The sequence below is a fragment of the Lipophrys pholis genome, assembly GCF_963383615.2.
Source record: "Lipophrys pholis genome assembly, chromosome: 19".
NCBI lineage: Eukaryota > Metazoa > Chordata > Actinopteri > Blenniiformes > Blenniidae > Lipophrys > Lipophrys pholis.
In genome coordinates this window covers 20,093,092-20,120,159 of record NC_137647.1, presented here as the reverse complement: position 1 = coordinate 20,120,159, position 27,068 = coordinate 20,093,092, and the positions used below count along the sequence as shown (strand labels likewise).

The window sequence follows — 27,068 nt, the reverse complement described above, 5'->3', positions numbered from 1 at the left end:
GGGGGAATGTGTAAAAACACACAAGCCCAAAACGGCTAAACGTAACAAACGGTGGACATTTCATGAGTTGAACACCAGGGGGCAGTGTGGCCATAATATCAAAAGTGACCATTTTTTTTTTCCAATTTAAATGTTTGACATGATATTTAACTAAAGAGAAATGCTATTTTAAAAAATAAAACCAAAAACATCTCTATTTGAAGATTATTATTCTGCCGTTCTAATGATCCGGCCTGGATGTGACCCCTGGACTGAAATGAGCTTGATTCTGCGGCCTCATCACGCGCTTCTCAAACGGTTACTAGTGACTTTAATCATTTACTAATTTCTGCTAACTTGTGCGACCGGTCGAGCCCAAAGTCTGGACATTTTAGATACAGTTCACATCAGAACACACAAACTTTGTGCTCTTATATGAACCAAACACAAACTCTGGAGGCGCTAGTCAGAGAAAAGCTGGGCTTCATAAATAAAATAGCTATTGGCTAAAAGTAATGCCATCACTTCATTTGCATATTTGGTCATATGCATGAAATTGAGACTAATGCTTTTGGAGAAAGGATCAATATTTTAAAAGAAACAAATGCATGGAATATATTTGGAACTGACTGTAAGACTGTGGCGCCGTCACATCTGAGTGCTTTGGAGTTCGGAGAGGAACAAAATACTGAGAAGGGCCTTCAAATGTCCAAAAAGTCTAAAACATCACCATAAAGATCTGGAAAGAAGAATCGGAAAACCTCAGATTTAGTGAGCATGTTCACAACACTGACATGAAGTGCAGCGTTTCAGCGTTTCTGTTTCTGAGGTACAAATGGAATCTGTGTCAGGTTTTAGGTTGTTGTAGAGTCGGTAGGTTGTTTTTGCTGTATCGCCAATAAATTTGAGTGTAATAGTGTTTGTATGCAGTGTTTTAAACTGGACTGTTTGCCTCGGGCATTGTGTGTGTGTGTGTGTGTGTGTGTGTGTGTGTGTGTGTGTGTGTAAAGAGAACAGCTTAATGAGAAATGTAAACGTCCTCGTCCTTTAAACCAGACAGTGTTGATACTCATCCCATAAAGTTTCCCTTTCCAGTCAGTTGTGATCCAGAGCTGCAGCTCTGCCACTTTCGATAGAGAAATAAAAATGTCTGGTGAGAATTAATTGGAATACTTCAATAAGCAGCCGAATACCTCTGCACACTACAACCTTATGAAACATTGCATCCAAACCTCTCTGAAGTAAAACGGAACATTTTTGTTTGTTTGTTATTAAAGCAAAATATATATCTGAGACGTTGTCATGGATCACATTATAGAACTTAAAAGTTTTATAAATACAATATAAATGCCAATAACTGGAAGGAATGATCCCGTTTTCTATGGAATTACTTTTTCTAGTTTCCTGTGATACCGACGGCATGTTCTGGGTTGTTTGCATGCTGCAGAAGCAGCTTGGGACTCGTCACTGATCTCCTCATACGCTGCAGCATGACGGACAGGAATGTAAAACATCCAGAGTGCTTTAAAGTTTTGTGTTTTTACGTGTACATCCAAGGCAAGTTGACTCTGAGATGCCGATCCCGTCACCGCTGACTAGATTGGGCATGCATACGTCTGGTGATTAGAACTTCTGAAGCATTTAGGCAGATAAATAAAGCTGTGGGTCCATATAGTAGCCGTTATGGTGGATTTCTGCAGTGGGACCGTCCAATCACAGATAAGATTCACCAGTACTTCACTGTATCATCAGAAGGTTCATGTTCTTTTTGAAGAAAGGGCATTTTCCCACAGTGCTACAACCAACAGAACAAAGCAAGTCCAAGTAATATAATATAGAGAACTGATTGTGCTAAAATTAAATGAATAAATACACCATTAAAGAATTATTTAAAAATGTCATTCATTTATTAAAATTGGAAGTTAATATATAAATGTGTCAATTAATTTAAATACCAATTCATTTTATGTAAAAGACATAAATTATTTTGACTATTTAATTATTTCATTGCCTAAATGTGCCAAAATTAAATAAATACACCATTAAATAATTAAATGTCATTAATTAATTAAAATTGGAATTAAATATATAAATGTGTCATTAAATGTGTCAATTAATAAAAAATATAAATTCATTTTATATAAAAAACATTTAATTATTTCACTAATTAATTAATTATTTCATGGTCCGGTGTTGCACTGCTTCGTGAATTAGTTTTATCTGTCAAACTTCCCTTATGAAAACGTAGCGCGGATACTTTCACCATTTCTGCCTAAAAAGAGATTTTGGGAAACATCAGAAAGAATAATTAGACGTCTGAACTGAAGGTAAAAAGTTCTGAAGTGTTGAAAAGTAGAAGTGTAGTTTCTTTCAGATGCTTCTTTTCAACATGGTGTTACTGGCACCATATGATGTGTATGTACACATTCTCTAACTATTGTTGCAGTAATACTGTATTTGTCCGTGTGAATACATGATTAGCACTGATGACAGATCTTGTATCATACTTTGATTATGTAGATTAAAAGAATGGATAATAACCTGGAAATTCTGGGATTCATTCATAATTTCTGGAACTTATTCATTAGTCGGCTGCTTTGAAGTACAGCTACCTAAATAAAAAAGTATATTTGTGTATTTGTTTGAGGTAATTGTTCATCCTTTGATCGCCTCGTCTGCAAGTAAGACTTGTAAACTTTTCCTCCATTTTAATTGTGCACAGGTTGTCCTTCGTGTTGATTTGATGTTCCGTGCTTTGATTCTCATCCACCTCTACAAAGGGATTTAATTCTCACTGTCCTCATGTGTACGTTTCATTATCATTCAATCCCCAGACCAGCATGTCCTTTGAGGCACAGGAAGTCTCGTCCCCGACAAAGGACTCTGTGCAGCCTCAATGGAGACAGAAGGTGAATTAATAGAATATATCTGTACCAGGGGTCTGCAACCTGAATGACCAAAAGAGCCGTTTTCACCATTTTTCACCAAATATAATTTGTCTGGAGTCGTAAGACATGCTGATTATCGGGCATAAAGAAATAGATATTAAAAAAGAAGAAGCTCTATATACAAAAGAAATATTGCATAATGAAATATTGTAATATATTTTATTACATTAACTATTAATTTTTTTTCAATGGATATTCTCACTCTAACCATCTTGGCCTTTCAACTGCGTGAGCAGCCCCCAAGCGCTTTCCATAGTCCATCACATTCACCCATTCACACACACACATTCACACACCAACCGAGCCATGCCGCCCCATTGACCATTTACCATAGCCCTTTTAGCTGATTCAGCTGTTTATGGCCGCCGTATGTTTCCCAATGTTTAGAGCAGTTTTAGCTGTAATGGACATTTGTTTTTTTTCCCTTTTCCGTTTTGTCTTGTATTTTCCATTTTTCTTAAATTTTTTAAAAAGTATTTATTCTCATTTTGTTCAATTTTTCTTTTTTCTTTTTTTTGTATTTTCTATTTTTCTTCAGTTTAAAATTTTTTTTTTTCTCATTTCGTTCTGTTTTTCCTTTTTTCTTTCTTTTTCTCTTGTTTTCCCTTTCCCCCTTTTTTTCTTCCATTTCTCCTTTCAAAGCGACGACTGACTGATCCGTTTTAACCTAGTTATCTGTTTTTAACCTGCAGATTTGACCTTTTTTTTAAAAAAAAAAAAAATCGGCACGGATTGCACGTAAAATAAAAAAAGAAAAACAATGTTTATTTCCATTACACGCTCTTGAAAGCTTCAGGCAGCCGCTCCAGAGGAGCTGGAGAGCCACATGTGGCTCCAGAGCGGACAGGTTGCAGACCCCCGGTCCTGTTCTCGCGTTTGCGTCCTCAGAGGAGCCGGTCTGGTGTCCTCACTCTCCTGTCTCTCGCCGTCCAGGGTAAAGGAGGCGACTCTGAGGAGCTGGGCTGGCCGCAGGGGAGCACGGGGCGGGAGAGCCGTCGCACGGCCCAGAGAAGTGAGCGAACCCGCTGTGGTTCCCACCCGATTCTTGTGTGTGTGGCTCCTGTCTGACTCTACGTCTCCTGCAGGCCTGGCGTCACCCGAAGCCGGGCCAAGCGACATTTCCCAGGACTCCAGCCAAACCCTCCCGTGCACACGTGAAGGTCAGCGCAGCAACACGTTGAAACCCTCTGTGGGAGGTGGGTGTGTGAACCTGCGTGTCTCTCTTGCAGACGTCTCCACGCGGCCTGTGACGGAGGGCGGCGGTATGAAAACAACACGACTCCCTCGCAGCGTACACGCCCGGGGAGTTTTCCGCCGTCTCACGGCTTTTCTCTGTTGTAGCTCCTCGCAGCTCCTCGCCCGCGGCGCCTCCGCGGGAGTCGGAGGACGAGAAGCCCGTTGATGAATCGGGTGGCTGTGATGGAGGCTCCGACCTCGAGCAGTCGCCTCCCTCCGCCTGCCCCCTTCCACATGGTGGCGCTGTTTCGGCCCCAGAAAGTGAACAGGACCTGGATGTCCTCTGTCAGACCAACACACCCATGTGAGCCTGTTTACTAACACTTATTTTAAGTGTAATAGGATTTATTAAATGTAATAAAGTGTAACAGTTGTAGATGCATATATAAAGATATTTAAAGTTGACACAGCTACCTCACGCAAAAGTTGTTTTTATTAGAAATAAGCTGGTGGGGCCCGTGTTGATAACAGATCCAAACTGTTTAAACAGTCTTAAATAGAAGGCAGATATTTAATAATTAAGTGAAAATTCAACACATAAAGGGCAGAAAAAAGATGAAACTAACATAAAGGGAGAACAATCAGGAGGCTGTCCTAATAAAAATCTTTATAGGACACTTCCTTGATTCATTAGCTGACCTGCCATCCATATAAACTCAAAATATACTTGTCATTCGTATAAGAATGAGGTAAAAAAAAAGAAAAAAATAGAACAAGTGGAGATAAATTATATTCTTGATTTGAGGGAAGAAAGTCTAAAACCAAGACTTTTTCTTAGGTGATTCTGTTAAGTGTGCAGTGCTATTCTAACAAATTTTCACATTTGCTTGAGTCTTCAATTTGCATGCACTTAAAATAATTTGCGACTCTGCTTCTCTATCGGGGAGAAAACAGAGGTCAGAAAAAACAATGGCAACAAAAGATTTCTCTGCTTTTATCAATGATAGAAGTAAATAAATCTTTGCATTTCAATTATTTTAGTACAATAGTTTAATATAATTTTTTAAACTAACCCATAGAGATACAGTTGGTTTGTTGTCCATAAACATGACCTGTGTAATTATTCTAACAGAGACCTCTGCTGCTGATTGACTCAGGAAATCTTCAGCTCTTCAATAATCCAGGATCTGTCTTTAAAGATATCTGCTCCACGTGGAAAAGCTTAAATAGCAGGAACCTGTTTGTTTATTGGTGTTAAAATTGCTGAATTCTGTCGGGGCTTTTTTCCGGGGAAAATAATTCACAGTTCATATTGAAGTTGATTTACAAAGAGACGACGCCCGTTGTGTATCGTCAGTGTGAGTCCGGATTGGTTGTGTGTTTGTGCGCAGACTGACCTCGGCCGTGGCGGAGCACAGGCGGTCGGTGCGTCCGTCCCGTCGGACTCAAGGATCCAGAAACCCTCTGAGGGCCCTCGCGGCCCGGGAGGACGTCAGGCAGGACTACATGGGGGAGAGAGTCGACGCAGCCGCCGAGGAGAGGGCGCAAGCCGAGAACCGTGAGGCCACCATTCCTGTTTCCTTTACTATCGCTTTATCTCACCCCTCACTCCACTCCTGCAGACAATCCGGTCACCAGTTGACCTTTTGTACATTTTGTGTTTAACTGTGAGGGAATATCAGGAGGAATCCCTCAGGGAGAACATGCAAAGTCCACACAGGAAACCATGAAGCATGGACTCCAGATACTCTGTAGTGTGACGCCACGGCCATCGCTCATAGGCGGCAGCTGCTTCAGATTCCCAAACGAGGAGCACAAACAAACCATCACACCAGATCTCCCCCGCCTCATGTTTTCTTTTTACCCCCCAGACTCTAAAAATTCCTCGGTGTCGGATTGTCAGCCTGTGGCCTCGGACGACTGCGCGCTTTCCTCGGATGCTGACGGATCCACGTCCCGCCCCGCCTTCAGCAGCCTGATGCTCATCCACATCAAAGGTCAGGAAAGAAACTGACTTGTGTTTGTCGGAGGATGTGTGTGTGTGTGTGTGTGTGTGTGTGTGTGTGTGTGTGTGTGTGTGTGTGTGTGTGTGTGTGTGTGTGTGTGTGTGTGTGCGTGTGTGTGTGTGTGCGTGGGTGTGTGTGTGGGTGTGTTCGGCTGTTGACGCTGACCTGTGCTGACAGGCAGGCGGCGCATGCAGGTGAGGCTGGTGGCGCCCTTGGCGCGCTCGCTCAACAGCGGAGACTGCTTCCTGCTCGTCACGCCGGACTGCTGCCTCGTGTGGAGCGGAGAGAGCGCCAACGAACAGGAGAAAGCCAAGGTAACGACGAGGGAAGTCCTTCTATGTGATTATCATGATGTAATGTCGTAAACACAGACCCAGATGTCAGAAACGATCTGTTCATTCACTAAATGCTGGAGGAGATCCTCTGCATAGATTTACAATGGAAATGACTTTGTTGTGCATGTTAGATAATCATATTTAACATTTTCTACCACAGAATGCATAAAAAAAGTAGTTTTTATAGCAGCCCCTGCAGCATGGAGTGGAGCTCTGTGAGTCTCTGTGTTTACTTTTATGTTCTCATTTAAACTTGTCCCATGCTGTATTCCTAACTCTGTTCACATTTACTTGATAATGTCAGTGTCGTACCAAGTTATTTGACACTTCCTGGTGGTCTGGAGCTCACTGTGGGTGAAGGCGGGGTGCACCCTGCAGGAGGCGGCTGGCGGCTCTCATTCACCAGCTTAAAGTAGTGGCTTCAAAATAAGGTCCCAGTTCAGCTCTAAATCTGAGAAAGTGTCTTATTATTTACACACCAGTCATTTTCAGATGTTTTTTTTTGTTTTATCTCTTGGATAAAAATGGTATTATAACTAAAATGGGGTGGTGGGGTGGTGGGGGGTGCTAAAACGACTAAAATTTCTAAAAGCGTAAATAAAAAAAAGTTTAAAATGTAAAAACAAAAACCATCCCACAAGCCAACCTGGTTAGAAAAGAGATAAAATGGCTAAAATGTCCTTCCTTCTTGTGGCCATAAGATTATAAAACTCCTCTCTCTATATAGTTTTCTGTGTTTTGGCTAATTTAATCCTTTCTGTGATTATATTAGTCACTGGTAAGCCTTATACATATTCATATTTAAAATTAATAATTACATTTTTATTCCGTCTTATTTGATATTCAGTTTTCTTTTGATATATTGTGTGTGGAGCAAAGCTCGTTCTATTCTAAAATGTAAAAAATGCATGAAAAATGCTGGAAAAGAAGGATGAAACCACCAAAATCAGGTACAAAAACAGCTAATTGAAACTTCATAAATGCATCATAAGGTACAGTTTGTTTTTATGTGTTTCAACACTATTGTATATATGAAACTTTAGACACCTCATTTTAAAGGTTAAACGTCTTTTGTGGCTCCAGAAAAATTTGAATCGGTGGGAAACCACAAAAATGTCTCTTTTGGTCATAAAGCTTGCGACCCCTGCTTGCAGCCACGTGTCAGTCTCGGGTTGTGTCTTTCAGGCCTCGGAGCTGGCCGCGTTCATCCAGAGCCAGACGGATCTGGGCTGTCGGGCCTCTGAGGCGATCCACCTGGAAGAGGGGCGGAGCGCCGACACCGACGCAGCTGCAGACTTCTGGAGGCTTCTGGGAGGACGGACACAGTACGGAGGTCAGGTCCAAACCGGACGTGGAACTTCTGGACTGTTCCGCCTCCTGTCCTGCTTTAACTCGTTCCACTCATGCAGTTCATTTATTATTTTTTTTCACATAAAAGTGGTCAAATTTCAATTGATGTATTGCTGTGATCATTCCCATGTTGATGCTGACTGTAATATGGAACAGTGAAATTCTCCATATGAAGTTGGATAAATAAAATGCCAATCGATATAACAGAGCCATATATTATCATTTTTCACTCTTATCATACTGCTATTGTACTTTATTGTATTCCTACTAGAAACATTTGCCCCCATATGAAAAAAATAAATGTGTATACACACACAAACTGACCGTTCCATTGTAAAATAAAATAAAAAAAGATTATTTCTTTGTTGTAATGCTTCTTGTTAATAACTCGTATTATCAGAAAGTCAATGAATTCCCTTTTAAATCCTGCCACATTCATCAGGCACACACATAAAAAAAACATTATTTATTCAATGAATGTGACCTGACAAACTTTCTCATAAGAAAAAAAAAGAAAATTCAGATGTATTTATCTTTACTTCTTCTCACGACAGGAGCCGGCGCCCCAGAAGAGGATGAGCTGTACGAGTGTGGTGTGGTGGAGTCGAACTGCGTTTACCGGCTGGTGGAGAACAGGCTGGTGCCTCACGAACAAGCCTGGGCCTCCGTTCCCAGCGTCTCGCTGCTCGACTCCTCTGAGGTCCGAATCTCGACTCTATTTCTGCCTCTTCCTCGAATGTGGGGTTGGGTTTCACAGACGTTGTAAAACGAGATTTAGGAATGTTTAAAAAAAAAAAAAAAAAAAAAGCCTGATCATTTTCTAATGTGGGTGTGGGTGTGGGTGTGTGTGTGTGTGTGTGTGTGTGTGTGTGTGTGTGTGTGTGTGTGTGTGTGTGTGTGTGTGTGTGTGTGTGTGTGTGTGTGTGTGTGTGCAGGCTCTGGTGTTTGATTTTGGCAGCGAGGTGTACCTGTGGCATGGACGGGATGTTTCCCAGAGGAGGAGGAACGTGGCCCTGCAGCTGACTCACCAGCTGTGGGTCGGAGCCTACGACTACAGCAACTGTCGAGTCAACCCCCTGGATCCCACTCAGTGTAACGCCGACGTCCAGCTGTCAGTCCACACCGCGAGCGTCCCCATTCCACACAGAACACACATGAACATGCACTCTGCGAACTCGATGACGGTCTTTCATCGACACGTGATAGAATTCATGCGCACGGCGATGGGTTGTCTGTGCGTGCAGCAACAGTTGTGAAAGTCCTAAAATCCACTGCAGGTATTTAATGCAGAAAGAAAGCGAAGGAATTCCGCTCTGCACAGACTCTGAAATCCATTTTATACTTTTGGACGTACAAGCTGCACTCTGCCGTGCTTCAGCTGGCGTAAAGCACAAAAATACCTCCTATACTCTAGAACTGGGCAATTTTCTACATTTCAAACACAAAGGATGTGAGAAATTAAATAATTAACCTGAGAGCTTTTTGCTTTAGCTCCTTTGTCTGCAAAGAGCATTTATTTACTTTAATATTATTATTAATAATGACAACTAAATGCACCAATACAAGCAAACTGTCCACATAATCCTACCGCATTCCTTTAATTATTTATTTATTTATTTATTTATTTATTTATTTATTTATTTATTTATTTATTTATTTATTTATTAACATGAAAGTGGAAGCAGAATTTGTACATTAATGCTCTCTACATTTTCGAATCAGCAACATTATTGGAAAGGAGCAGCCTTTTGTCTGCCCCTGACTTAAAAAAAAAATAAAAATAAATAAGATGGTTTATTTATCACATAGGGTTGATTTTCAGTAGCCTACACCATCAACACAATGATTATAGAAAAAAAAAAAAAAAGCCAAAGAACAAACAAAAACTCCATGCAGTGCAAGTTTACAAGCTCAGGGGGGGGGAATAAAAAACTCCCCAAATTTTTTGGGGTTTAAAACATACTTAGTAATGCCTATACTGTAGTTACTGTAGTTCTATTATCTCTGTATTTAACAAACAAAACAAAACCCTGATTTAATAAATAAACTATTGTCTAAACTCTGTACATTTGACCCACTCACAGTCCCGTCACAATAAACTGCTTCCTTTTAGATTTAAGTAAAGTTTGTTGAAGGTGTTTTTTTTTCTTTGCCGTTACTTTACTTGACATTAACATAACTGCACACAGGCGTAGCTTTAGAATCCCGCCATCACTGTGTGTTTGCGTGTAGTATTATAGGACCCTAAAACCAACGTGCCTGGAACATTTATTTTTCTATTTTAGTGTCTACAGGTTCCATTTATTTATTGCTCTTTTATGTAATGTCCTTTCCATTTTGAGGTTCTATCTCCCTTATACACCCACCCTGAGTTGCTCTCGTCAGAAACATCCTTCTGCTTTCATTACAAATCGCACCTTGTACATTTCTGCACATTAAGGTACAATGTCGACACCGTATTACAGGATTGTTTCATCTCTTTCCGTCGTCCGTCCACAGGAGGGGGGAGGGCCGTCCAGCGTGGGCTCTGTTCGGGGTCCTGGCCCAGGACAGGGAGACGGCTCTGTTCAGGGAGAAGTTTCTGGACTGGACGGGTGTGAGTGGAGGCTGCGAGGAAGCTGCTTCGGACAGGAAGGAAGCGCAGGTTTGTTCTCACTTCAGCATCTTTACACTTATTTCAGCATTCGTCAAAACTCTGGACTTAATATATAAAGTGCAGTTTGATCTATTTTAAAGTGATTCAGGTGTAAATGTGGGCAACAGAGTTGGAAAATACAAACGCATGAAATTATTTTCTTCCTCAGTTTTTGATTTCATCAATATTGTGTCTCTATATAATAAGTGATTAACATTGGTGTTTATCTTCTTTCTTTTAAAACCGGAACGTGTGTGTGTGTTTCGGACAAAGTGGAAAAAAATACACAAATACCGATAGAACAAGTTCTTATGATCAAACTCAAACCTACATTTTCAAAAACCTTTAATACAAAAACAGCGTATAATGAAAGAATATTTTAAATAATGACAAATTAACTGTGTTTTTGTAGATTAGTAGATTGTTCCAAAATAATGAGGCTTAACATGAAGATTAGAATATTTGACACTGAGAGCTTTTTAACGGACCCAGTCGCTTCACTGTGTCATTTCAAAAAGATAAAATTAAAACATGCCTTCCAATGTAGAGATTACATGTGTTCCCTGTCAGGTCTTCAAGGTTCCCTCCACTGTCTAAAAACATGAGTTTGACCACAGCAAAAACTCCAACTCTTACCAAGCTTATTGTTTTTAGTGAAAATGTCTCATCCTAGATGATTTAGGATAAATTCGTCCACCAAGTAATATTTCAGGAATGTACTTGTTTTAAGACGATGTGTCTTAGATGTCTTGTTAAATCAAACAATCTTGAAGTGATCTCATTTTGAGTTGTATTTTCGAAGAAACAAAGTTTATTTTACGTTTCATACATTTTTAAAGCTGAGGTGTTTGTATAGGAAGGCTCAGACGATCGTGAAACTTTTTTTTTTTTAATAAAAGGAAGGTTGGCTGTTTGATCCTCCGTCTCACTTTGTTGAAGCATCATTGTGTACGTCGCTGAACGGACGTGTAACACTTACAAATGAGATATGAACAATGCAAGTAAAGATTAATTCACGTATTCTTGGCGCCCTGCTTACTTACGAGCGGTTAGTGACGTGAAGCGAAGCTAAAATGTGATTCTCGTGTAGCTGACCTGCAGCAGCATTATAGATCGAGTTTAAGCAAGAAGCTTGACCATCTTCTCACAAAGGTCAGTTGATTTTTAATTAACCTTGTCGTCTCTGCGCCCCCACCTCCTCTTCTTAGCCTTCCCCGCCCGCGCCGCCACCGTCCGACCTCCTGAGTCCATGTGACGCCAAAGCTCTGGTGTCGGGCCGGTCGCCAGACGCGGACTGTGCGGTGCACGCCGTTCTGGCCGGCGTGGACGTTCAGAGGGGCCGCGGCGTCATCACGCTGGAGGAGGGAGGCCGGATGGAGATGAGGACGGCGGCGGTGGACACCTGGCACGTCCAGGAGTTTGACGACAGCGAGATCCCGGTGGAGAGCACGGGACAGCTTCACGAAGGAGACTCCTACGTCGTCCGCTGGACGTACAGCGTCGACGCCACTGGTCAGTGACTCTCAGAGAAAGCAGATGTGACTTGAGTAGATTCACACTCATAAGTTCAGAGACACAGATTCATTAAAAACACTCATGTCTTTGTACTGTGAGCGAAAGCATTGTGGGGAAACGGGGGATGTTTTCCGATTGTGAGGTGAAAGTCTTCAAATTTGAGATCTTTAACCAGAAAATCATTCCAGCTCAGTTAAAGTCAGTGTAAACTCTGTAATCTATTTTCTGTATCTGCTCTGTCCTGTGTGGAATCGGAGCACATTTAAAGTACCAATAGACTGAGATCAGGGTGAAGCCAGGGCAGGTCATAATATCTGATAGTAAATACAAATCTATGTAATTTGAAAAATGGCAATTCATAAAGAAACGTTTTATATATTTAAATAATATTGTGAAGAAGAACTGATGCTGCACTAGTATTACTATATATTAATGTATATACTAATATCAGCTAAGATATGCTCGTAGAAGCTGAATGCTTCACATAAAGACAACTCAAAGTATTTTAGAATATAAATGTTTACTGTTGTATGGATACAGTTTAAATGCATAAGTTCAAGTGAGTGACACTCAGCTTCTCGAGAGGCAGAGGTTACACGTCTTTTTATTTTAATGTCGGTTATCTCGGCTCTATCCCAGCCTCTTCTGTGACCTCTCATGTCAAGATCTTCAGTCATTTTGCTTTAAGTGATGAGGTCTGACTCTGGGCGGAGGTTGGCGGTTGGCGGTTGGAGGCTGTAGCCTTGTTCTGTCGGTGTCCGGTGTCTTCTTCTTTCCTGCAGGTTTTGCTGGAGGTGGAAGGTGGAGTTGGTGCGAGCCTGCTGTTAAATTCTTTTAAGGAATTAACTTTCCCGCTGTATTATATTTTGAGATGAATCTGATGATTGTCCAGCTCTCCTTGGTGAGAAGCTCCGCCATGTTTGCCTTTTCTTTGATTCTGGGTGAAGAGACGATGACTGGTGGGGTCGTAAAGTTTTCTTTTCGAAACAGAACTGCTCAGCCTGTCAAAGAGCTGCTCTCCCCTTCATTCTCTTCAGGCTGGACGTGGCACTGAAAGAGAAATTAACCTATTAACCACATCCAGCTTCCATGTGAATAGAAAATGAATATTCAGATGAATCTAATCAAGTTACTCTAAACAGTAACTGCTTCAAAGTGACAGTATTTACCTACGAGGCACTTGGGAGGTGGAATTGAACAGTGACGCAAGCTGATGAATCAAATGGACGCATCCCTTTGAGCTCGTGGACGTGCTCTCTCGTGTTGACGGGTCTGAGCTGGAATGTGAAGGTCGGGTTTGTATCTTCAGTGACATGCAGCAGTGCTGTGTTTTTACTGAGGTTTTACAGTGAAACAAGAAGTACACTCTTTCCTTAAGTTGACTTGAAGTACTCTGAGGTTCTGAACAGACGGCAAACAGACAAACCAAAGTGATTCATGCAATGTCAGAAATAAATTCAGAAAATATCACGCACACGATGAAACATGGGACTGGAAATGTGATTGTAGTCGAGAGGGGATTAAACCCCTGATGGGAATCAGGTGTGTCTCCTCACCTCTCTGCCCATGAAAGGAGGAGCCGCCAGACACACGGTGTGACAGGCGGAAGAAACATGCAGGACTGCAGAGTCTGCAAGTGAGAGTTTGAGGTTTTTGATTATTTGAATAAAAGGAGTAACCCGTCTGACTCTGCATCCGTGTGGAGGGAAACCCTACGGTGGCATGCACAACTGCCACAGTGATGTAGCTCTAGGAGAAGATGCTGCATCAGCTCTCACTTTGTGTTACAGGAACAATAGATCATGTGCCATTTAGCGAAAGTTTCTCTGCAGATTATTATTGCTTAACTTTCTCTGTGTTACAGATAACATGAAAGCCTCAGATGAGGGTGACGGCGTCTCTGCACAGAAGGAAAACACGGCCTTCTTTCTGTGGCGAGGGCTTCGTTCCAGCGTCAGCGGGCGCGACACTGCTGCGTTCTTATCCATTGGGATGAAGAATCAAGAGCAGTCACAGGTAAAACCTATGACCATCAAGAGAGTGGATCATTTATAGTCTAAATAAACTCTTAATCCAAAGTTACTTGGAATGCTGGGTGCTCATTTTGCATGACAACTGTTATTTTTGCTGCGTAAATGAGAACGATCAGCGCATTGAGACTGCTGAAGCTATAAAACACCTTCTGCATAAAGTTAATTTGCAAATTTCCAGAAACATAATTAGAAAATAAAAATCCTAACACCGTATGAAAGAGAAAAGCGTGTGAAGGCCGACGCTGACTGGGGAACTTTTGTGTCCTGGTTGCTTCTCCAAACGTTAGAGAAAATAGTTTAATTGTAACTGAAAGTACACAATAGATATAAGAAAAATAGGTAAAATACACAAAATCTAACTCTGCAAAAAAATCATTGGATAAACATTCTAAAATTGAAAGATTTTAAGCTTTTTATTTTTTTAAATGTTTCCAGACTCAAAACTGCCTTCATATGCAAATTAGCATATTTGGTAGCTTCAGTATGGCCCAATGGTTCTGGGTATTGGCATTGATAAAGGTGGTTCAGGATTCCTAAAATTGACCATAATAATGGAAATGGGCAACACTTTTCATATGAAAAACAAACATATGTTTTGTCCCTTTGACACCAGATTTTCAGGCACGCCCTGTCTACATGAACTAGTTTGGTTTAAACATCTTTCCAATGCATCCGCAGTCACATTGAGATTACCTTTTTTAAAAATACAAATAACACATGTTGAAGGACATCAGTACTTGATCATGATTAAACTGTGGAAAATTAAGTGTAATTTTGCACAATCGGCTGCAGATTTGTTGTCTATATAAAGACTTTTTAAAGATGTGAAAGACGAGTACTTAATTTAGTAAAAGGTAAATGTTAGATAAATCTTCTCTATTATTATTTCCTGTGTTTGTATACAATGTTGTGCTGCATAAATCATATCTGCTGATGGGAGAAACACTGGGTGTGAGGACAATGTGTGACAAATATACGGATGAGTGAAGAACAACAGACTATCGAAGACCAAGTTAAATGTCAAAACAATACTCTTCGACAGCAGTCTGACAGTTATATTTTCAAGTATTTAAACGATTGTCCTGTTGAGTGTTGAAGTGACGTTGTGTGTGTTGTGTGAAGGTGGTTGTGCCTCAGGGACAGGAGCCGCCCTGCTTCCTGCAGCTCTTCCAGGGAGGCCTGGTGGTCCACAAGGGGAAGCGAGAAGCTGCTCCGGCTCATGCAGGTGCAGCAAAGTTGTCCTTTTCTCTCCGTTTTTCTTTTTTGACTTTCGGCTGAAATGGTCCTCCGATGTGTCTCTGGGGTCAGAGTGGCGTCTGTTCTGCATGCGAGGGGAGCTCCCGGAGGAGGCCCTGCTGTTAGAGGTGGAGCGCTCCTGTGCGGGCCTGAGGTCAAGAGGCGCTGTTGTCCTGCTGAACAGCCAGCAGGGGGCGCTGTATCTCTGGACTGGATGTAAAGCTCACAGCAGCATCAGAGAAGCCGGCAAGAGGGCGGTGGAGCGTCTCACTCAAATGTGAGTCACATAACCAGGGTAAACTGCTGAAAGGGCTGCAGCATCGTGTTAACGCTTATGTTTCAACCTGTTGTGTGTGTTTCAGGTGTCCTCCAGAGCTGGGCCTCAGTAAAGGCAGCTCCATGAAGGTGCAGGCAGTGGAGGAAGGTGCTGAACCTGCAGACTTCTGGACGGCCCTGGGACACATGGACAGGAAGGCCTATGACTGCATGCTGCAAGGTGCTCGATGCTCCTTGGTTTTTAAAAACCACAATGTTTTAAACCGTTCAGCGATACTAAGAGTTTCCATTCCTGGGTGCTTACAGATCCTGGGAAGTATAGCTTCACACCTCGTCTCTTCCACCTGAGTGCCTCTTCTGGAAGCTTCCAGGCCGTGGAGCTCCAGAGTCCATCACGACTTCCGGGGCTGGTGATGGCGATGCCTTTTGTCCAGGAGAGCCTGTACACTGTGCCACAGCCCGGTGAGCGCAAACACAAAACACATGGAAACCCTTTTTTTATCAGGTCCTCTCATTAGTCCGCTCTGTCATAAAGTAAGTTGACCTCCAGTAATATATATTGCCTCTTGGGAAAAACACTTTAATTTTTTTGGCTTATAAAAAAAAACTATTTCTGAATTTGTTAAAGAATAAAATTAAACAGCAAACGCCTACATACATACATGAAATGTTAACGAGTCTCACAACAACACGAGATGGAGAATGGCATAATGCAGTCCAATAGTTTTCAACGTGTGAGTCTCGGAGAGCTTCTTGATGCTGCCTTTTCCCTGCATGACTTTTCTCATTTTAAATTATAAGACGAAACATAATTTAAAAGCAGCCGAGACAATGAGTGGAAGGCCTGTGACAGTTGCAGATTATATGCAAGGACTTAGTTGATGATTTCAAATTTAAATATTTGCCAACAAGGAGGAATAATACTTTTTAATGCTGTTTTTATCTTATGATGCGAGAAGCACCTGGAAGTCTGGCATTCAAAAAATACTTGGTACAGTCCATAATATGAATTGGTCAGCAAGGATAAAATAATGCCATTGATTTGCTGATGCTTAAAAGTTACGCAGCACATTCAACTTAATCGTCGATCTAATTCCACTCTCGTCCGTCCAGCCTTGTTCCTGCTTGACAACCGTCTGGAGGTGTACTTGTGGCAGCGAGGTCAGCCTGAGCAGACGGAGAGTTCTGCGTCTGCCTGGAGCCTCTGGCACCACGAGAGAAAGTGTGCCCTGCAGACGGCGCTGCAATACTGCAAAGGTACAGCCTGCGTGCAAATAAGTCCTCGGTGAACGCAGGCCTCGCAGGTAATCCTTCAATCTTTTCACTGTTTTGATTTGGAACCCAGAGATGAACCCGAGGAGGCCGCCGCTGGCCTACCTCATCCTGGAGGGGGCGGAGCCTCTCACCTTCACTAACGTGTTCCCTCGCTGGGAGAGGAGCTCGGGATGTCACACACAGGTGCAGACACACACTCGCACATGGTCTGAATGTAATGAGTGCAAATGTAGATCAGTCCTGTGGCGTGGAGTCACGAAAAGAAGACTTTGAGCTTCAAAGTGTGGACCAATAAGCCCCGCCCAGTTTTCTTTTTGGGGGGGGGGGTCATATATTTACCAAACATTTTTATATGAAAACACTAAATGATTCAAGCACCTGTTCATAAATACAAATACTTTGTCTCAAGTGGTAATTTTCTAGTAGGGTGGAAGAATTTTTACTGTTGGCAGCTGTTAGTTTAGCTTTTTTATTGCCTATGGAGTTTTTTTTACTTTGAAATATATAATGTATTTTTACATTTAGCCTGCAGCTGTTGCAGGTTATTTGCACTTATGATTTTGCACTAAACATTTAGAATAAATTCAGCTTTGAAAATGTGTTTTACAGCTTCACACTTTCTTTTTTCAAAATTTAATTAAAAAAACTAATTATCAAATGAAAAGGCTTCCCCCTGACCCACAGATAATTCCTGTTGCTCAGCCGCCCCATGAAGCTCTCTAGCAACCCCCCCCAGAGCAGGCCTGCCCTGCTCAGACCTCGACATATTCGACTACTCGTCGGTTATTAATGTCTCAACAAGAAAAAGTTTTGATATTTGATTTATAAATACACCCCATAAAAAACCTGAACCACTGTTTTTCTTTCACTCTTACTTTTATTGGCTCATCAATTTTTGCGGAGCTCTCTTGCAATCACTGAAGATGTAGGGGTTTAATTATGCTCTAAATGGCATTCATCCCCCGAGAATTCACTCCAGATTAAAGCTGCTGTTTTAGAAATGACTCAACTAAATCATCACGGGGAATTGTCCCTCTAACATGAATCACAGGCGTCGTCAGCACTCAGCCAATATTGAGCTTCAAGAAAATATCTCCTAAAAAATAATGATCCCAAACAAATGTGGTGTTTGCATTTTGTCTTGTTGTCGTCTGTCTCTGTGTTATATCATGTCCATGCTGAACTTTGACTTTTCCAAATCGGCTTCAGCGCCCTGAAACCTTGTCTGACATGTATACACAGTATGTACCTGTTCTCTACTGATTCACCACAATCCAAAACTCTTTACAATGTGACATACACACCTTAGGGTTCAGGACCCTTCCACATATAAAGATGGGGAATCAAACCTGGAACCTTCATGAGACAACCCACTTTAGTTAGAAAAAAACTAATTAACCAACAAATGGGGACGTTAAGAAGGAAATCATTATTTTATGCTGTTTGTTGTCGGCAAACACAAGAAACAAACACCTGTGATGTATTATAACTTCAAAAGGCACCTCATTTTCATTGAACGAAGATGCAAATGTAGAATATTTTTTTTAAATGGATGCTTATTTATCACTGAAGGGTGACTGGGTTCTGAAGAAAGTCTGACGGTTGCCTGTCCATCACCGTTGCCTCTTGCTCCGTTTGACCATGTCAGGGTGACGCAGGGCGACAGAAGCTGACCTTGGTGCAGGACGCCCTGGCCCAGCTCATGAAGACCCAGTACCCGCTGGAGGAACTGCTGAGGAGCCCTTTACCTGACGGCGTGGACCCCCAGAACCTGGAGGTCTACCTCTCAGACCAGGACTTCCAGGTCAGTTCATGCCGGTGCACCGACGCCGCTCCACCAGCAGGCTGCAGCGTTCACCAGGCCGGCGCTTCGCCACAATGAGGGCGATAAATCCCGAGAGGAAGTTTTGTCAGGACTTCAATATTAGCAGTTGCATCCCATTTATACACTTGTGCATCTTTCCCCCCCCCCATAAATAAATCACTGCAATTATGTTTCAGACTCTTTTGGAAATGAAGAGAGATGAATACGCCTCCCTCCCGACCTGGAAGCAAATTGATTTGAAGAAAAGCAAAGGGCTGTTGTGTTAAGACAGCCAGAACAAGTGGAGGCAGACTGATGCCCCGGCAGCAGGGACTTCCTGCTCAGCAGAGGGCGAAGAAGATGGACTGCTCACAACGCAATAAAAAGAAAGGAAAATCACTTTTATTTATGTTAAATTAGTACGAGTGTGTGGACTTTTTATTGGACATGGATTTTTCTCTGTAGCTACCGTACAGGTCACAGCAACAGACCACATTTTCTTATGTAACGTAATTTTATCTGTACAATTCAGCAAAAGATACAAAAAAAAAAGATACGCCAGAGTAAAGGTAGATGTCAGTAACAAAGAATGACAAGATGAGAGTGCTTGCAAAAATAAAATCAATGCTAATAAACAATGTAAACAAAAAAACCCAAAACAAAACTGAAGGCTAACCACTGTTTCAGTGTTTTCTCCTCGATCAATATCTTTTCATCAAGACGTCCGTGCACTCAGAGCTGCGTTTATTTTATTTTTCTCAACGGCGTTTCGATTAACAGAACAACATGGTGCTTTCCTGCCTGATTTAACGATTGCCTCCAACATCCTGTGACGTGTGAGACGGGATATTTTATGAAGAGCGTCTTACAATTGTGCCGTGTTGATGAGTTCATTCTGCCCAAACGTTTGTACCGCGTGTGTTTGTAGCCGAGGCCGCCGCGTTCACAGCGGCTCCGGGTAATGCCTTATTAGGGCTCCTCGGGGATTCGCCATTAGCTAAGCATGAAGGAACCGGTAGACATGCTCCACTAACGTCCCGCTGGCCCAAAACAACACGCCCATTCTGCTTCACCTCAATCAACACTCTGTTCCAAACGGCTCCCCGTCACACAGGAACACCAAACACGTAGAGAACCGGTGAAAATTAAAAAATTTTTTGGGATTGTCGGCTAAATGTCTTGGTTGACTTTATTCATGCACGTCTCTTACGTGGATTTACGCCTAAATCTGACCACGTTTTCAAAAAAATAATTCCTATCGTTAGAAAAACGCCAATCTTTCATGTCCGTTCACTGAACATGCTGAAACTTGGAAACACTCCAGCTGCTCTTTAAAGTAACTCTCCCAATATCTGCGGGATGTTTTTTTTTTTTTTTCCCCCAACATCCACTGACCCTGTAAAGTGTAAATAAATCAGGCGGGGCGTTTTTCCCCTGGTCCACTGAGTTGGAGCCCCTTTGGGTTCGGGGGCTAGCGGGTGTTATTTTCCTCAGAATGGATTAGCTGACTAAGCCTCCATGTGACTGTGCAGTGCTGGTTAGACTGGATTTAGGCCCACCGCTGGGTGATGGCACACTTGAGAAATTTCCACAGACCTTTCATTCTGAGAGGATCTGCTTATGGTATTATCCAAAAAAAACTAAACAAAAAAAATCCCACCTGCATGAGTACTTGTGCCCTTTTGCAACAAAATCAATGTAAAAGTTCCTTTTTTTTTTGTTTTGTTGGGATATTATAAAAATCGCCTGTCACACGCCTGCATGACTTGGCACAGCTTTATCACTGTCCTTATTAAACTGAACTAGTGTGTGGGAAGCAGGCTTTTAATAACTGAGTGGCAGATAATATTTAACGGGAGAAAATTCTCAAAGAAAACGACAGCTGGAGGAAACATTCTACATTTTCACGTCCCGCCACCGGTCGGCTGCGTTTGATCTAGATGGCATGTTCCCTCTGAGCCTCGGCTCCAGGTATGCCTCGCTCTGGTTCGGAGGCCAGCGCCGCCTCGCGCAGAACCACCATGTGATCCTCGGCGGCGTTGAGCGACTGGTCGATCCAGTCCATGCTGCCGGACATGTGACAGGCGTTGCGGGTGACCAGCACCAGGTGGCTGACTGAGAGCAGGAGAGCAGTCGCCCTGGAGAAGAGAAACGGGCTTGAAATGAAACTCAACCGGCGGCTTTTTGAATGGAGGCGCCTCATTCGCTGGTTATGAATGAGTGTGCAGAGCCGAGCAGGCATGAATTATATTTACTTTCTATTCACTTTGCATGGAGGATGAAATGTGCTTCTTTACTATGATCTGCTCACGTAACCAAGTGTAACCAAGTGAAAAAGTCACTGCACTGAGCAATCAAAGTCATAAAAAAGGTTCATCTGGGAGACAAAAACAAGCTCTGCTGGGATTACCTGGCATCCAGGAGGATCGGGTCCAGCGGAGGGTACATGGACCGGACCACGTCGTCCACCCTGTGAGACCGAATTTCGAATGTTAGTCTGTGAAGGTAATGCTGACAGGGCGGATTCGCCCCGAGTCGTTTGGTTTTTGTTGAGTTACCTCGGACTGATGCGTTTGGCCACGGTTATGATGTCACTCAAGCTGGCGGGGGCTTTGACTTTAGCCCCCGACCCCATCGTCAAGGCGACCAGCTTCTCGGTCAGCGTGTGGCAGATCTGCACGAGGAAAACGAGCGGATTGGTTGAATCAAGCTCAACTTGGCAATGGAAACTTTAGAAGAACTGAAATCCCTCTGTTGTTGTCGGAGGTCGCACTCGACGCTTGGAGCGCGTGACGACAACTCAAGGCAACTTTGACGAGTGTGTTATATCACCCAAACACAATCGTCTCTATTTCGAGGAGGACGATGAGATTTAGCGGTCTAAATGACATCCCTGCAGTCAGTCACTAAAAACGAAGAGATTGAAAAGTAGATGAACGCACAAAGTAAGTGCTTTGGTTACCTTCAGGATAGAGATGCAGTGAGACACCAAACCACTGCGGGAGAAAAAAGTACAAAGATTCAATCGACAGAGACGCAGTAAAAAGCACAATTTGAGAAGGAAAACAAGATTTTTCAAGTCTCGGCTTTTGGACTTTTCCAAAAGCGCCACAGCGAGACGTACGAGGCGTCCTCGATCCAGTCCTCGTTCTCCAGGATGGCTTCGATGTGAGGGTTGGTGATGACCACGTCGTCCAGCTCCAGCTCCGAGGGCTCGCTCTGGGTCTCCATGGCCCCGATCAGGTCCAGGGTGGGTCTGTGGGAAGCACAGGGAACCGGAACAGGACAGGACAGTCAGGAGACGCATTTGAAACAACGGAACAGCTGAAAACCAAAAGATTGAATGAACTGAGAGTTAAGACCCGTCTGAGCTAATAATGAGGAAAAACTAGTTATTCAGCCTGGAAACAAGACAAATTGTTCATACTGTTTGTTCATTGAATTGGTTTAAATGCTTTAGGATATGTTTTCAACTGTTTATTCTTTTAACAGAGAAAAGTCTTGATTTATCCACATTTATCAACAATAATGTTAAAGTTTGTCTGAGAAATGTGTTTTAAACATATATTCTATCTTAATTTGAATTAAATGTCTCTGAATGTGGTTAAAAAGTGCCATGTGGGACTGTGTTATTATTGTGTCTATAATGCTTTGAGGTTTGTTCTACCAAATAACAGTGCTCTTTCTCTTCTATCTAACTCAGCAGGGCTCCATCTGATTGGCCAAATTGAGCACGTTGATCTCATAATGACGATAAGTTTGTGGAATATTGCGCTTCAATGAGAGGTCGATTAATTGATGAGTCAATCAAAGGAGATTCTGACATCAGGGAGTCTACTGCGGGAACACACAAAGCGTGTGCGATTAGTTATAGTATGTTCTAGAAAGCCTCATCTGCGATTAGAAAAACCTCGATTTTCTGCTCCACCGAAGAGGGATTTGTTTAATGGCTTTAGTTAAAATGTCGAGTGTGGAGATTAAATTTTAATATAAATATAAGATACTAATGGGAAAAAAACTAAAGAAATCACAAAATTATCAAATTTATGTGAAACTGAAAACTATGATGAGAATTCATGTTCCTTTATTATAAAACATCAGCTTGAAACAAATCAGTCTTTGCAAAACATTTGAGGAAATTAAAAAAAATAAAAGCTGTTATTGTCTTCATCTTAAAATAGTAATACATAGATCCAATTATATATATATATATATATATATGTGTGTGTGTGTGTGTTTGTCCACACTGGAGAAAATACCAAGAATCCACAACATTATTCTGGTCAGCTTTCGGTTCCTGTTTCACTCAGAAGCCAACAAGGTCACTAATTTTTCTATTTGCAACTTTCAATAGATGTGAAGGGAGGAAACGATGGATTAGTGGAGTGACCTGACCTCTAGGCCCTGAAAGTGAGAGAAAAGAGAAAAGCTCAGACTAAAGTTGTGCTGAAGAAACAGTCAGAGCAGCAGGTGCTGACATTCTGCTGTAGTGGAAATCATGGAATAAGACCTGCGACTGCTGAGTGAAGGAGCTAAATGAGTAGCGAGCGTCGGCTCTGGACGTGTGCAGGAAGACGTGTCCTCTTATGAGGTCAATTCTATCAGGAGGGACGTGAGGACCCGGCCACTGGTATTATAGGAGGTATGAGGGGAGATTAAAGTTTCCTTTCTGGGTCTGACATTAAACAAAACACTCTGATGTGTTTCTCTGCAAGTATTTACATTTTTATAACTTTTTACAATCCCTTTTCCACCCCAGACACCGCGGGAACAAAGTCCCTCCAACAATAACAATCTGACGTTACCGGAAGTTGAAGGATCCTGAAATCAACCATAAGAAAACTGACTTGGAGTCGAAGTGGTGCAGCAGGTCGTGGGGGTGGCAGTAGCGGTGTCTGCACACCACCACCAGGGCAACGAAGGAGGCCAGGAAAATAGTGGCCAGCACCCCGATGGCCACGATCACCACCGTCTCCATGGCGACCAGGGCTCCCACGGCGGCTGCAGGCAGCGACTCGTCGAGAGGAGCGGAGTCCAATCGGGGGCGGCTTGATTGTCCGAGCTCAATTACAGAGCGGAGCTCATCTGCTGAGGAGAGCGTAATTAGTTCCTTCAGTCAGATCGTGTGCGACCACAGAAGAGGGACATTATTATCGCCGCACTTGAGAGCGTTTCGGCCGGGAAGTTTTACTTTTGTCAAAGTACAAAGCCCTTTTAAAACCCGCGAAGTGGAGAGCGCAATCACGGCTGCTTTGTCTGTTTCACACATACGACAAACAGTCCACACAGAGCCCCCACACATGTGACGATATATACGAACGTTTAACCCTTCGAAACCTCAGCAAAACGGCAACGCTGGCGCAAACTCTGACCTGTTCCCACCATCTGACGTTCCCGGTCCCGGGCGGAGGCTTTTCAGATTATATCGACTTTCATTTTAGCGACGTTTAGCTTCTCTCTGCGAGCGTGAAGTGTACCTGCCCTCTGACCGGTGCAGTCACTCATTAACCTACTGCCACACCTGGTCAATTGTGTGTGTGTGTGTGTGTGTGTGTGTGTGTGTGTGTGTGTGTGTGTGTGTGTGTGTGTGCGTGTGTGTGGCCTTGACTGTACCTCTTCATTGGCTCCAAGAACTGGGATCTCACAAAGCTTATGACCTACATTGTGGAGCCCAGAACTCGTGTGCCACGCCAACTTACATAAGTATATTTAAAGTATTATTGTGTAATTATATTGCTACTTTTATTTTTATAATCAGGTCGCAGTTAAAAAAAAAAAAAAAAACACTAGAGAAACAGTTTTTGCCACATTAAACCACATATAGAACTGCCTTCAGCCTCAAATCATATTAAATCCTTAAAATAAGAATAACAGCTCAGGAAATTGTACATAAAGTTACTAAACTTACATGTTCACATCCATATATATATTGAAACTTAACTTTCTTTTTTGCCATTTTAGTTGTAGCCATTTAAACCATTTTAGCTGTTATACCTTTTTAGCAATGTTAACTATTTTAACAGTTTTCACCATTTTCTAAAAGTAGTTTTAGCCGTTTTAGTTGTTTTAGCTGGACACAACACGACCTGAGATACCAGTGATGCTTCCATGAAAGATGGTAAACCAACAGTAGCCTCAAAAAAGTTATTCCTGGACATTTCACTGTATTCTGCAAAAGAAGGTTTCACTAAAATTGGCTCAATGTTGAGATTGGAGACATTTTCAGTTGTAATTTTTTGATTTTGTGAAATTATAGAAATTCTTTACTCAAATTTCAAATCAATAAGAAAGACCCATGCGGCCCACATGGAGACGGTCTGGGTAAACCCATTTAGGTTTTTTTATTTTTTTAAATATGCATTCTTTCTACACATTTTCAGAGATTGAAACAGCTATTGTTTTTAAACATCTCCAAGATGCTGAACTAGTGTTTCATCCCTAACCCCCATGCTGTAGCGCCACCAACCAACCACCCAATAACTGACAGCAGGTTTGAGTTCAAGCTATGGAAACTAATGAGATCGTTATGGCTTTTACAACATTTTATTTTTGTTTTGGTTTTTTTTCATCCAATGACAAATGAAGCAGAAGTTCTACTTCATCAGTAAACACATGTCCCTCTTGTCTTGGTGCCTAATTGCCATTGTGTGTGTTTTGAGTTTCATGTGTGCGTTTCATGACTTCTTCTCTGTTTTTGTCTAGAGTGATGCCATAGTGCCACTACAGGCCTGAAATAAAGATTTCCATTGGTTTCATGTGTACAGATGCATTTCTTTATGCATCTCCTGCTTAGAAAACTCTTAAAACACCTGTATACGTTTACTTGAGGGTTCAGGTGCCGTTTCTCGGCCACACAGCGGTGTAGTGATTAGCTTTCCTGCCTCACGGTGAGAAATCTACGGTTCGATTGCAGACTTGGAGGACTTCCTTTGGGAAGTTTGCATGTTGCCTCTGTGTATGTTTGGGCTTTCTTGTGTCACTCCTATTTCCGCTCATAGTCCAAACACATTTAGGTTCACATGAGCACAATTTCACCACAAAGCGATTGAACTTTCGACATTACAACACCACAAACCTGCATTTTTTCCTGGATGATTACGTGGGACTCTGAAATGGAATGCTGTAATTCTTTAATCAGATTAATTCGTGTTACACTCGTCGTATTATAAGGGGCTTTCTCCGGCCCAAGAGCTTTTGTGACTGCTTTTCATTTCACAGGCGAGTGCCTTCTGGAAATCAGTGAGGCCTGCTGCTAAAAGGAAATAGTGGGAGAGGTAAACAGAGTGATTAAGAGGTATTTTAGGGTGCAGAAACCCTCCATAGAGTCTGTCCCACATTCCTCAGTGTCATCTGTGATAAAGAAAAGCAACACATTGGCTCTCTGCTAGACTGGAGAGGGGAGATTCTTGAACTTTAGGTGAATTAAGCCTCTATTAGGGATTATATAAAAATAAAATACAGTCTTAGAACTATTTTCAGGTCATTTGTTTGTATAATCAGGTTGTGAGGTGAGAGTATTTCTATAACTGCAGTACTATAGAAACAGATTTAATTGAAAAGGCTTGTTGTCTGTACTACCAGTAAATACTTTAAACTCCAACGAGGTCAACTGAACGCAAGAGCACATAACAAATATCCACAATCGGGTAAAAAAACCCTAAACAAAACATGTTAGACTAGAAATGTAAGTAAATGAAAGACAACAAGTTCGAAACTAAATGCATTTGGTTTAAAATGCGATTATAAACATTCCCCGTCAAACGAATTCAATAGATCATTTATAACGACTTAATAATTAAACACAAAACGCTTTAAAGTTTGTTGAAAAGTTTCAAATTGAGCAAAAAACAAGTAAAAAAAAAAAAAAACGCACTATAAAACCAAATGAAAGATTCCCACCTTATTCTTCTTTTTAAAACAAACATCAGAAGCAAATCATGTTTAAACTCAAGTTTTTCCTGCTGCCTTGTATTTCAGAGACGCCTTAAAATAAAAGTTTAGGAATGATCAGAGGTGGCATCAACACGTTTAGAGCTTTGTTCTTAAATCACTATCACTTTAGATTCTAAACGAGGCAAACTTAATATGCCTTTTCCTGAGACTTACCTATACATTTTGCCCTTTTAGTCGCTTCTCTCGAGGAGACAAAAGTTTTCTCTCCCCAGGCGGGAGCGCGGAGACGGCACCGACATCCCCAGACCTGCTGCGTGAACGCGCACCGGAGCCGCGTGTCCGCGGTGCATTGTGGGGGCAACCAAAGCCGTGGCTGTAGGTGAGAGAATGGTGGTGGCGAAATAATTGACCCCTCTTTCTTCATTTCCAGCGCGCCCCCTGCAGGTTTTGCTTCACGCGCGCACGAAGCGCGCTCCCGCTGACAGCTTTTTCAGATGCCTTTTGGATGGATGTGTGTGTGTTCTGGGAATTAATGCATGTTAGTGCATGTCAGAGGTCAAACCTGTCAGTAGACCGAGACACAGACACATTTTCTGTTTGTGCTACA

General features: G+C 42.2%; 2 protein-coding genes across 11 annotated transcripts in view; one reads left to right on the top strand and one right to left on the bottom strand.

Moving 5' to 3' along the window:
- Window positions 1-19,240, top strand: part of svilc (supervillin c) — a 37,740-nt gene extending 18,500 nt beyond the window's left edge. For 3 of the 6 annotated variants that reach the window (XM_080487945.1, XM_080487944.1, XM_080487947.1), the window contains 22 exons: window positions 2,814-2,888; window positions 3,861-3,939; window positions 4,013-4,087; window positions 4,157-4,189; window positions 4,269-4,467; window positions 5,495-5,661; window positions 5,975-6,100; window positions 6,287-6,423; window positions 7,630-7,777; window positions 8,349-8,494; window positions 8,730-8,905; window positions 10,294-10,438; window positions 11,638-11,941; window positions 13,809-13,960; window positions 15,100-15,202; window positions 15,286-15,490; window positions 15,576-15,709; window positions 15,796-15,951; window positions 16,603-16,746; window positions 16,835-16,947; window positions 18,413-18,568; window positions 18,766-19,240. In XM_080487945.1, coding sequence (XP_080344071.1) covers window positions 2,814-2,888; window positions 3,861-3,939; window positions 4,013-4,087; window positions 4,157-4,189; window positions 4,269-4,467; window positions 5,495-5,661; window positions 5,975-6,100; window positions 6,287-6,423; window positions 7,630-7,777; window positions 8,349-8,494; window positions 8,730-8,905; window positions 10,294-10,438; window positions 11,638-11,941; window positions 13,809-13,960; window positions 15,100-15,202; window positions 15,286-15,490; window positions 15,576-15,709; window positions 15,796-15,951; window positions 16,603-16,746; window positions 16,835-16,947; window positions 18,413-18,568; window positions 18,766-18,855 — 3,063 coding nt within the window. In that variant the 3' untranslated portion in view covers window positions 18,856-19,240. Of the gene's footprint in view, window positions 1-2,813; window positions 2,889-3,860; window positions 3,940-4,012; window positions 4,190-4,268; window positions 4,468-5,494; window positions 5,662-5,974; window positions 6,101-6,286; window positions 6,424-7,629; window positions 7,778-8,348; window positions 8,495-8,729; window positions 8,906-10,293; window positions 10,439-11,637; window positions 11,942-13,808; window positions 13,961-15,099; window positions 15,203-15,285; window positions 15,491-15,575; window positions 15,710-15,795; window positions 15,952-16,602; window positions 16,747-16,834; window positions 16,948-18,412; window positions 18,569-18,765 lie in introns of all 6 variants that reach the window. The other 3 variants (XM_080487943.1, XM_080487942.1, XM_080487946.1) reach the window with 1 other exon arrangement.
- tmem98 (transmembrane protein 98) lies at window positions 18,950-26,806 on the bottom strand. Of its 5 annotated transcripts, none has more exons than XM_080487950.1 (7): window positions 26,675-26,806; window positions 23,374-23,656; window positions 21,693-21,824; window positions 21,531-21,564; window positions 21,127-21,242; window positions 20,979-21,038; window positions 18,950-20,706 (listed from the first exon to the last, which is right to left on the bottom strand). In XM_080487950.1, exons 2-7 carry the CDS (start codon window positions 23,544-23,546, stop codon window positions 20,505-20,507), a joined length of 717 nt encoding a protein of 238 aa, XP_080344076.1. In that variant the 5' UTR covers window positions 23,547-23,656; window positions 26,675-26,806; the 3' UTR covers window positions 18,950-20,504. The 5 variants fall into 5 exon arrangements, with proteins under 5 accessions (XP_080344076.1, XP_080344075.1, XP_080344077.1 ...); XM_080487949.1 differs by having other exon boundaries at window positions 23,374-23,653; window positions 26,675-26,795; XM_080487951.1 differs by having other exon boundaries at window positions 23,416-23,653; window positions 26,675-26,792.
- Window positions 26,807-27,068: the final 262 nt, after the last annotated feature.